The 12,028-nt window shown below is 40.1% G+C and overlaps 1 protein-coding gene across 1 annotated transcript; it reads right to left on the reverse strand.

The window, feature by feature from the left end:
* Positions 1-247: 247 nt before the first annotated feature.
* CFAP73 (cilia and flagella associated protein 73) lies at positions 248-10,382 on the reverse strand. Its single transcript, XM_063457090.1, has 7 exons — positions 10,293-10,382; positions 7,993-8,098; positions 6,568-6,672; positions 4,733-4,933; positions 3,951-4,172; positions 2,669-2,827; positions 248-454 (listed from the first exon to the last, which is right to left on the reverse strand). Exons 1-7 carry the CDS (start codon positions 10,346-10,348, stop codon positions 359-361), a joined length of 945 nt encoding a protein of 314 aa, XP_063313160.1. The 5' UTR covers positions 10,349-10,382; the 3' UTR covers positions 248-358.
* Positions 10,383-12,028: the final 1,646 nt, after the last annotated feature.

Below are 12,028 nucleotides of genomic sequence, written 5' to 3' on the forward strand. Positions count from 1 at the left end.
TCACAAATTCTTAGGAGTGGTTTCAAATATTAAGAACATATTCATCATTCTTTAGATGTTTCTAAACAATATATCTTCCTTGTTTAGTGCAAAAATATTGTTACCCTTGGGAATTTAATTCAGTATCACCAGTAACTTGTTCCTTCTCGTGATCTTTTTTGCAGTTCATAGTTATGCACAAATCACCAGTCTCCATCTTTTTCAGCAGAGGATGCCAGATGTACATCAGTATTGAATATTTGGGGCTTTAACTAAGTATCCAAGAAAGTAAACAAAGGCAATAAAAACTACAGCTTTAGAAGGGAGGAGAGTTCCGCACTAATTCAAAAGTCCAAAAATATGTTTTTCAAAGTGTCCATTAGTTGGTTGTAAGTATTGCAGAGGATGGAGACAATTGGTCAGTCTTTTTTAAATCTTTATAAATGGCTTCAAGATCCATAAAGCAAATCTTAACCTGTGGGAGCAACAATATGACATTAGAAGATATCAAGAATATAAATTGGCTTGAAAGAAATACAGGAGTCCACTGGTCTTTGCCTGGCAGTCTCATCTTGTCTATACAGCAGCAGTAGTAGCTTCTGTTTTTTCAAATCAATTTAATCAAGTTTGCCTGCCCCTGGTTTTATAGTGACATGTTAAGAGTTTTCTAATACTGTGTATTGAACATGCTATCTATACAGTGAACTCTTAGTATGTATCATAAGAAAAGTAGCTGCTTTCAAACCAAGCTTTAAAAAAAAAAAAAAAAAGTTTCAGCACCAAATAAAAATAAATAAAAAATCAATCATAGATCAAAGGTGCCCAATAGGTAGATCATTGATGTTGCAGAAACCATTCTTGTTATATTATTCATCTGTTCCTTAGCAGGTCTTAAAATTAGGCAAATACACCCTTAGATGAACAATTTAAAAAAAAAAAGTCAAAATGGAGAAGCCATGTGTGAAAAAAGTACACCTTGTGATTGGAGAACCACCTTTAGCAGCAATAACTTGAAGTAATTTTTATCAGTCTCTCACATCATTGTGGAGGAATTATGGCCCACTTTTCTTTACAACATTGCTTCAGCTCATTAAAGTTTGCTGGTATTTTTTCCAAATGACAAACTGTGCAGCCATATATTTTATTTATTTTTTTAAAAGCAACCCTTCCAAGTAAACCATACCTGTACAGTCTTTTTCTAATAGTAGTCATGAATTATAACATGAATGAATTATAACATGCTAACTTAGGCTTGTAGAGTCTTTTTCCATGGGCACGCTGGGCAGTTTCCCGGGGGCTACATAGGCATGGAGGCCCCGCTGCACTGCCCAGCTGACGGGAGATCCTTTGATCGCCCCTGCCGGCCAACGGAGAGGCGGCCTTGTTTTCTGGCCATGGGTCACCTCGGGCCGGTGAGGAGATCAGAGATCTCTCTTACCGGCCCAGGGACCTTTCGATTGAGCAGAGAGGGATTTAGGACCCAGGGCTTCAGGAGAGGCCAAGCCGTAAGGCAGATCGCTCCTCCCACGAGCAGGCTGTGTGAAGTGTTGCCGCACTCCAGACACACAAGAACATACACTGCAGTATGTGTGCATTTAGCAGTCTGCATGTATTCAGCAGTCTCTGTATGTGTATTTAGCAGTCTGTTTGCGTATACAGCAGTCTGTTTGCGTATACAGCAGTTTTTGTGTGTATTTAGCAGTGTGTGTGTATGTATTCAGCAGTCTGTGTGTGTGTGCGCGTGTTTGTATTCAGCACTCTCTGTGTGTGCTCAGCAGTCGGTGTGTGAATGTATTCAGCAGTCTCTTTGTATGAATTGTATGTATGTATTGCATTTGTTGGAGGTACTAATAAATATAAGCTTAGTTGTATCTATAATTTACGTTTTTATTCCTGTGAGTTGTTGTATAGGCAGGGCCCCATTGCACTGCTTTTCCCGGGGCCCATAATGTTGTTAACATGACACTTAGATGTAACTCTTGGATTTTTTGCAATTTTTCTGAGAATTGCATGGTTTGATCTTGGGGTGAATTTGGTGGGATGTCCACTCCTGGATGATTTGCAGCTGTCTTGAATTTTCTCCACTTTTGAATAATCTCTCTCACTGTAGAACGATGGACTTTAAATTGTTTGAAATTGCTTTATAACCATTACCAGTTTAATAGGCAGCATAATTGCTTCTCTAACATCAATGCTGATGTCTTTCCTCCTTGGCATTATTTTAACACACACCGATGCTCCAGACTAGCAAACTTAAACTTTGGCTTTTATAGAGGTGGTAACACTTGCTGATGATGAATCAAGCATGTGATAAGCAGCACTTGTCTGCTACATAGCCTCGTAATTCTTATGGAAGCAGTAAGAGTGTACTTAATTTTCCACACATGGCTTCTTCATTTTGGTTTTAGTTTTGTTAAATAAAACAGCGGCGCCCCTGCCCGGCAGCACTCAACGCCTTCTGAAAGTGGAATTTCAGAAGCTGGATGCTGTGCTGGAGGCAACTTAAGGGTTAAACAGTTCTCGAATGGTTAAATCCCTTGAGGTAAGCATGCCCCTCCCCAATCCCTCCCGAGTCTCCTAGCATCATACCAACTTCATTTAGATTATGTTGTTTTGGTGTCTAGAATGTCCTTTTAAGCAGCCTGTCAACACTGATTTTGGAATTTCTAAATAAATATGATCCACTTACTTTTTCAAGCTGTTCCTCCGTATCCTCCAGTGAAATATCAGTTTTAATGTGCATGTGTTTGGTGATGATCTGGAAAAGATTCAGTGTTGCCATTCTGACGCGCCCCAGCCGCAGTGTATTCTCTGCAGCAGTGTTCTGTATTTGTGCCCAACGTGACTCCTGGTAACCCAAAACATAAATGCATCAGAGTTTAGGGTTTGCTACTTCTCCAATTAGTAATTTGAACCAGCTCTAATATGCAAGCTAGTTCTTATGTTTGCCCCACTTCTCTCCAAAGTGTAAAGCACTGTATATACAGAACTTTAGTATGAAAACTCCTAGCAGTTTTTCTTGGTTCGGCCTTGTTGTTTCCTACTATCACATAACCTTTTGAGTTTCAAAAATGAGCAACACCTAGCGTTATTTGCCTGTTCTGGTGCTTTACAGGGATGGAGCAGATACAGAGCCGATCTTGTAGTTTTTGGCAGGAGAGGCTGCTTCTCTTTTAGTTGGACAACGTGCCTTTTCTACCTAGTCCTTATCCTACACCTAATCCTCTGAACTAGATAAGCTGGACGAGTTATGTATCAATTTCTGGGCTAAATGAACTCCTAAGTCTGCTACTGCATCAAGATGCAACTCAAAACCTGCTAAGGAGAGGTTTGAGCCATTCCGGCCTTCATTTTCTTAAAAATTCACAGGCCATAAAGATCTTGAACCAGCTTTCTTTAGGCCGCCACTGCCAGTAAGAAAGATTTTGACCCTTTGGATGGATAGTGCATTTACCTATGGCATAGCTCCTTTTCACGAGACTCCTATGCCTATAGCTGTGCTTTCTCTGTTCTAAATGGCACTTACTGAAATGGGGAATGGAGGCACCATATCGTCGTCTAGCATTTCAGACAATTCTTCATTATTTCAATCATCTTATGTTCACAACAATAATGCTTCCTGCCAATGATTATTTGCAGACTATCTTTGCAAGTATAATGAGTGTCATCTAAAATGGTAATTTGCCTTGGCTGGTGCAACAAGCATCATCTTCTGTTTTTCAACAGGCTGTGATTATGCTTATTTGGATTTTTGCTTAACACTTGTGTCATTCCTTTCTCTGTGCTAGCAACTCTCACTTCTGTATTTGTTATGTGTCTTTAAACATGCAATAAGTTAAGTGTATGCTTTGTTCTCTTAGTACATGCTCATCACAAACATAGAGCAATGAATGTCAGGGGAAACAAAAATTGTAAAAAGCAACACATATCTAGCCTCGTGTTAAATAGAATATATAAGGAATCAATCATACCCATTGAAGAACCTCCGCTCTTGCTTTCTCCAGACTTCCCTGCAAATCTGCCAGCTGATTATTCTGCTCTAGGATCTGGCTGCGGGTCTCCTCCTGGTAGTGTAGCAGCTGAGCTTTCTCCTTCTCAATCTTCTCCTGGTTCTTCACCTCTCGTTGCAAGAGCTTTTCTTGGGTCACCATCAGCGTGTTGAACCGGTCTATCATTTCCTGCACTTCTTGGAACTGGAGACAAAGGATAAAATCTTATGTCATAGTAGCACATAATCTAAAGAACACCTAAATCACATGTCAGTCAGATAGTAACAGACATTTATATACGGTGATTTTTTTTAATTTTATTCCTACGGCTTCATGGTGATTAAGACAAAACCAGACATTTCTGATCGCTCACATTTTCGGAAGCAAAATTAGAACATGCATTAAACCGACAAAGACGAGATAGTATCATGAGTTTCCAATGCGGCGCATTTGTGTGTGTCTGCATTTCGCATGGGTCCCTTTAAACTTGCTGATCCCTTGGTCTGAGCTTCTTTGTATTGCATTGCATTGCCTTGTTCCTGTTTTATTCCTCTTGTCATCCTCTATATCTGTCTATATATCTCTGTAACCTGACCGTGGACTATTTTTTCTCTGGTCTCTTGATTCTGAGTATGCTGCTATTATACTGAGCTGCTCTTACTATATGTGTATCAGCTGAAGGGTAAAAGTCAAAGGGGAATAATTGGAGGGCGCTATAGCGCCCAACACCTGTTGGCTCCCAGCTAGGTTCTAAACTTCCATACCTCATCAGTCCCCTCCAGTACTCTTTGCAAGTAGCGTTGGTAAATGCTGTTCTTTTCCTGACGGTGCAGTAAAGCCTCCTTTCTGCATTTCAGCTGCGCATTCTCAGTCTGCAATCGCAGGAATTCTCTCTCTTTTTGTATTGCCAGTTGCCGTTCCTCAGCTGCCTTGCGCATTGCACGCTTTCGCTTTGAATCATTCTCCTACATTAGAGCAGGAGAACAGACACAACATAAGTAAAGCAAAGTCAGTCTTCAGAATTTCAATCAATACGTGTTGTATGGAAATATATATAATTTGGGGCAACAGTAAAACAATAAATCTCAGGATATACATGTCCTCACAAAAGCAGTGCTGCTGCCTGCAGACACAATTATTTCAAACGTCAGTGTCAAACAAGTCCTTTGTGAGAAAACACCAAATATTATGGAATTAATTGGTTGATTGTATGGTCAGTAAGGGTATATAATAATAGCAAAGCCAGTGGCAGAAAGGAAAATGAAGGTATGGCACCCATTTTTAGCCTAAATGCCAGTGGGAACAGGGTTGGCAATGCGAGTCCACCCACCATTGTTTAAGCTTAGCCTCCACTCAGTGCCCAAGGGTGGCAGTATGGGGAAAACCAATGTCAGGCCCTCCTATCAAAAAAAAAAAAAAAAATTGAATGTAGCCACTGAAAGCCAGCTGCCACATACTTAAAAAGCCTCCACGGTGTGAAGGCTATTTTCTTTTTATACTATTTGCTGTATGTAGTGTATTTAAGCAACCAGACCCGGATTTCAGCTGTTTGACAGCATTAAAACAGGCTGAAATCTTGACACATTTCAAGCTTTTGATGGAGCTCCTGTACTCCGACTGAGTACCTCCACCAGGTGAGCTTCCTAGCTGTCACCAGGGACTTTGGAGCACTTTAGACCCAGTCGCAGTGTTTGACTGGAGTCTCTGAGAACCTCTTCCATGCTGCAGTGATTATACTTCAGAAGACCTTTTCTCCTGTAAAGTAGAGGCAATAGTCTTGTTATAGCTTTTACCCCACACGTTAGACAGAGTCTAAATGTAGGGGTAGAATGACCTTTATTGTACAGAACACAGCTATTACTACATAGCATTGTTGGCACTGTCTGGGGAATTGATTATATTATTCCCTGCTAACACAATTAGATGCCTGCTTTGCCCTCACAGTCCTAGAGGCACACCACACAAAATGTCTGCCAGAAAAACCTTTCTGTGGACCGTGGCACCACACAATATATATCCCTGGAAAGCTCATCACGAAATGCCCTTGTTGTCTAAATATCACACTGATCGAAGAATCCATACCCAAGTTACAGCATGTTAAAGTTTTATTATGTTGCGGCTATTCTCAGATATGGTGAGGAGTTCCAATCCTGGGATGGCTTTGTCCTGGTCTCCGAAAAGGTGCTACCGGACCTCTGGGAGGGGAGTGCTCTCAAACCCCAGGTATCCTCCAATGCCCTGCTTGCCTCTAAGCGCTCTATTTCGAGGTTGGCGGACTAAGCAATACCCACTTAAAGATTGGCTGGACTGTGGCACAATCACAGAGTTTTTCAAGGTATCTCCAGTCAGGCGCTTGATGTGTAAAACAAATCCAAATGATCCTCAGAGGTCCTCAGTTCCTGCTGAAAAGCACAGTAAGCATCCCCATACCCCTCTCCACTGGAACTATAGCCCCTTTTAGACGCTCTTGGGACCAAGCCTATAGACTGTGGGCAGGAGGCTGGCTGGCTTTAATCGCAAAATGACTGTATAGAAGTGGATGGTTTCTGCTTCATTCAGATTACAGTGAAGAACCCCGATATTCTGCTGCATATTATACCTTTAGGAACTTATCAAATTTGAACAACGAATCTTTGAGCTTCTCTTCTTTGTGCTCCAACTCAGTACTACGCTGCTGTAGACTCTCTGTCTTCATCTGGAACTCCTTTAATAGAGATATCTTAGTTTACAACACACTCCTTGCACCAAAAAGAACTTTCACTTAATATTAAACAGGCACCATACAGCAACAATAATAAAAGCATTTATTTTGGGTGGGTTAAATTAAAAACCATTAATAAGACTCATGTGGTTATTCATGAAAGTTCAAATTGCAATAAAAAAGACAATTCAGAATGCAAAATTTAAGTTAAATCTAGCCAAACTGCAAATATAATTATAATTACAATTACTTTTATATCGTCAACATATTCTGCAGTACAACAGGTAAACAATACAAACATTTAATTCTCACAAAACATGTTTGACATATGGGAACAGTAAGCAATGAGGGCCCTTCATAAACGAGCTCAATTTAAATGGATGAGGGACAAATACAAGGAAAGTGAGGGAATCATCCTGAAGTATTGGTGTGGCAGTATTTGGGTAGAGGGAGCATAGCAATGGTATTAAGGGATGAGAAGTTAAGGTGTGAGCTGATAGGCTTCTCTAAAGAAATGCATTTGAGGAATTTTTTGAAGGACTGCAGAGACTGGCAGAGTCAAATGTGCCGGTGGAGGGCATTCCGTAAGGAGGGCACAACACTGCAGAGGTCCTGCAGTATGGTATAGGAACAGGTCGAGAATTGTGAACGAAATCCTAAATGAAACCAGAAACAAGAGTAGAGACTGACAGAGAAGTGCAGTGTGAGTGTTGCTGGACATAAGGTAGGAGTCTGGCAGAGGTGTTCATTATGGACTGTAGAAGAGCAGTCTGGGCAGTTTTCAGGCTATAGACTCCAGCACCAATACATTAGGCTGTAGTATTTCTGGAGACTACAGTGTCCCTTGAAGGCAGGAAACAAAAAGATGGACAAGCATCTTAGTTACATCCTGAGTGAAAGGGGGGCCAAATGCAAAAAAAATTTTTAAAGGTGAAAGAGACAGGATTTGGCAATAGATTTTATGTAAGTGGTGAAGGAAAAGTCAGAGTCAGGATCACACAAAATCACCCGGATTCTGGGGCAGAGGTTATGATAGCTCTGTTAACTTTAATAAACAGATGCAGCTTTAGAGGCAGAAAAGACAATGAGTTAGTTTGTCTTGGAGAGCTTGCGTTTTAGGAACTTCAACAGAGATTTAAAAAATAAAAATAAAAAATTGAGATCTTATATTTTGGCCTCAATTTTGCCATTCAGCTTTTAGTTCACTGCAATTTGAAGGATAGTGAATAACCCTGTACTGTTAAAAATAAATAAAAAATTATATATATATATATATATATATATATAATATATTCAAATAAACGAACATGTGTGAAATTTCACCTCTTTTTGGCTATTAAGAGCTTGCTCTACTTCCACCATTTCTCGCCTTTTCTCCAGGAGCCGAGTGGCTGGGGTCAGGAAATCATCCTCCCGTTCTGGCATCTTCCTGCATTAGACAGGATGGGGTTAGTACACAATAAGTCTAGTCAGCAATATCTTTCTGCTCTTTATCTTAAAACAATTTAAGAAAACATTGTCAACCAAGCAACTCTTATTAAAGAAAAACAACTTAAACAACAACTTTGGCATCCTGCTCAAGCAAATATTCATAAAGCTCTTAGTTCTCTCTTTATTTTAAAAAAGCCCCTTTTATCTTCTTTGCCTCCTGTAGAAATCTGTGATTAGCCTCCATTTGCAAACCTAAGAATTAACAGAACAGAGAAGAGCAGAGTGGCAGACTACCATCTGGTGCGTGCTTGTGTAAGATTTCAGTAGAACCCTGCAATAAACAGGGGCTTCATCTTAGTGGGAGATATTTATTATCTTAATAATTGAACAGATTTAGTGCCTGACCCCTAGTCCAAGGATACCTCCCTAAATCCACCCACGCATAGCCTCCACAACCTTTTCTGGCTCCAGGACCAGTACAATCACCTTTTCCAACGTTGTTCAGGCCCCTCTAAGTCTTCTTTCAGGGCACCACCATCTTTGTGTTTCTCAGATAGCAGGGGACAGAAACCTCATGTTCTGCCCTTCCTAAGGCATGTGCGTCAAATGACACTGATGCCCTAGGCTTCCAATGACCTGTGTTTGTTCTTTCAATCATAACAGAATCAATTCAGAGGATCCATGACACACCACTCCCAGAAGAGACGTGAAGATGGAAGAAGGTGAACACAAATGACAAAGGCTGTGGAGCACGACTAAAGCTCCATCCTTCATCACTCTGCAAATCTTTGTGGTTTTTGTTAGGTTTTTTTTTAACAATGCATATTTTCAAAGAGAAAGAGAAAAACTGGCAGCAGTGGGGGTTTTGGTGGGACATACCTATGGGAGGGCGGATTGACAGATCTGGGCACAATGATGGTTTATTTCATCATAAAAATAACAACTTGGCCTGTAAATAGTCCACACGTTAAATTGCCAGAAGAGATACTCAAATAGCATGCATTCTTACTCAGTGATCAGACCTCTAATATGCCAAATATACTAAAATATTCTGGATATCCCTGTGATGTTGTCAACAAATAATAGAATCATCACATCTTTCAGTCGTAAGGGGTTTATGCCCTAACCAATTGTGGAGAATTGTCGTGTGAATGGCAAAGTACAGACCAAAATAGCCAGATTAGAATGTGAAAACGCATAATTTAACTCTATGCATCAATTGGGGGTATCTACAAGACTCGCAGATTTAATCTCCTACCTTTGCAAGCCCTACTCTTCTAACCCAGTCCAGATTCCCTGGTGCTGTCCAATCACAGTCTTCCTAATGAGCCTTTGCAAAGCAGGTGCTCTGAGCAATTCCCTCTTCTTGAGTTTAGTTCCAGTGAGCTAACTAACCAGGAAGTAACATGACAAGGTTAGAATATATAAAAGTGCCAATTTCCATTGAAATATGCACTTTTGAAGAAAGAGGAACACTACAAACAGTCCAGTAACCTTATGTACATTAGGTGTTGACTGTTCTTTTAACCCCTTAAGGACACATGACATGTGTGACATGTCATGATTCCCTTTTATTCCAGAAGTTTGGTCCTTAAGGGGTTAAAGAAACACTATAGCACTAGCAATACAAATGTGAATTCCTAACGCTATTGTGCCCTATTCACCATTAAGGTGACCAGGCCTCTGCTGTCAGGGTTAAATGCCCTAAGAAAGCATTAGGAGGCTAGTGAGCATGCATGGCAAAATGCAATGCTGTGGCAGTCAGATGAGACCATCTGACTGAAATAGTGAAGATTCACTCCACCATTTCAGCAATATTTCTGGCTGCATGGTTATAGAGTTCCTTTACTTGTAGAGTTATTCACAAAAGTAAGAATGCAAAGAGAATGTAGAAATTTGTGAGGTGAAATCTGTTATTAGTATCCGCTGAATGAGTGATGGTTAACTCTTGAATGCACAGAGCAGTGTGACCCATCTGAATGCACGGTCTCTCGGCACTTCAAAAGTTAAAAAAAAACTAAACCCAAACCACGGCGACTCATTGTAGGTTATGGAGAAGGAAGATAGACGATGAGCTGCATAGCGATCAATAAATAGACAACACGCGATATCTGTGTATAACACCAATATCAGCAGTAAACACATGATCCGAACTACAAATGGTTAAACGATCGTAGTGATAATGCCCTCACACCAGCAACTTGTCCTCAAAGGCCGCCCGGAAATACTCTCGCAGATCGAACTCCATGATGAACCGTACACCGGACAAGCTGCACAGCTGCTACACAGTATTCGAGTAACCATGGAGATCGAAGCCCGCCCACAAACACCCGAACGCTGAACTTGCTATCGCGGGAGTTATTCTGCCACACGGGACAGAGCAGGAGAGAGGGCGGCGCACGGGCTGATTGGCCGGAGCAGAGTAACATTGGTTCTTTCTAATTCTCATGGCTGTGATTGGACTTTGTGTTTATTCATTTGATTATTTTAATATGTAGAGTTATCAGCTTTCACATAATGTTCCCCCAAATCACTGAATCGTTAAAATATATATCACCAGAATAAACAGCTCTCCTACCTCTAATTTAAATTAAAATTATATGTTGCATTGCAATACAACCCACATTTAACCCCTTAAGGACCAAACTTCTGGCATAAAAGGGAATCATGACATGTAAAACATGTTATGTGTCCTTAAGGGGTTAAATAATAACAGCATGCAGGGGGCATCCAGGCATACAAGTATTTATTATAATAATTGTGATTTTAACATTTTGGCCATTAAAACATGATCTTAATAAACCAAAATAAATTTGCAATAATTAACTGATGTTTTAATGGGTTAATTGCCGTTGGGCCACTGATTTTCACATGGATTTACACAGGACACTCTCTATTAAACACACTTGTCTTTAGCCTGGTGCAATGATCAATTGGGAATCAAAAACAGTGGGTATTTTAGTCTGTGTAAATCCATGTGAAAATCAGTGGCCCAATGGCAATTAACCCTTTGAAAACATCAGTAACCTATTCAAAATAATAAAAAAAAAAAGAGCACCCATGGCAGCATTGGCACCATTTACATTGCAGGGCTAAATATACCCCCAGGGGCTGTCTCCCTGACAGTAACTAGATGGTGCTTCAGCACTTACAGCCTAGTCAGACTTGGTACTTGGCGTACATTATTCTCATGCACAGCAAGAGGGTGTCAAATGTCCTGTCTGCACTATGCCTGCAGCTCCAATGCTTCTCATTGAGGAGCATTAGATTCAGTGCTTCTCTATGAGAAACATGATTTACTGAGCACAGCACTTGCCACTCATGCACCTTTCACCCACCATGCTTTACTATGTAAAGCATTTGAGTGGATGAAAAGTCAGCAAGATATCATCATGTTTGATGACGACAAAAAAGGATTGGGCTTCTGCAACGACTTTGGCACGGCACTGGAAAAAAGGTAAGTAAAGGGTTATCAGCATTATATTTATGTATGGAAAATCTGAAACATAAGTCACTATAAACGCAGGGACCTATTATTTTCGGTACTGTCACCTTATAACTAATATAATATTTTAATATAATAATTATATCTATATATATATTTGGCTGAAGTAACCTGTTATATACTAAAGGTAAGTTTTTGTAAATATATATATATATATATATATATATATATGATTTTAAATAAGTATTGGCATTAACATTAAGATTACCATCAGGCAACAAGTAAAAACTAACATATCAGTATGGCTAGAAGTATGCATATATCTACCGTTAACCGTCTTAACAGTTATTAGTCGCTAATGCAAGTTTAAAAATGTTTTAAAAAGTAGGTATGCCATTCCTTATGGCCTTCTCCTCGGTGAATCCACACTGACCCAGCTGTGAGAATGTGGTATTACTACCATGGGCATCCCCTGGACTTTTT

This window comes from Pelobates fuscus, chromosome 5 (assembly GCF_036172605.1).
Source record: "Pelobates fuscus isolate aPelFus1 chromosome 5, aPelFus1.pri, whole genome shotgun sequence".
In the NCBI taxonomy this organism is placed as follows: Eukaryota; Metazoa; Chordata; class Amphibia; order Anura; family Pelobatidae; genus Pelobates; species Pelobates fuscus.

Coding starts and splice junctions, on each gene's coding strand:
- CFAP73 (XM_063457090.1), bottom strand. CDS start 10,348: ATGGAGTTCGATCTGCGAGAGTATTTCCGGGCGGCCTTTGAGGACAAG. Junction 6,673..7,992: donor CTCTTAATAGCCAAAAAGAG/GTGAAATTTCAC, acceptor TCTCTATTAAAG/GAGTTCCAGATGAAGACAGA. Junction 2,828..3,950: donor GAGCGGAGGTTCTTCAATGG/GTATGATTGATT, acceptor TTGGGTTACCAG/GAGTCACGTTGGGCACAAAT.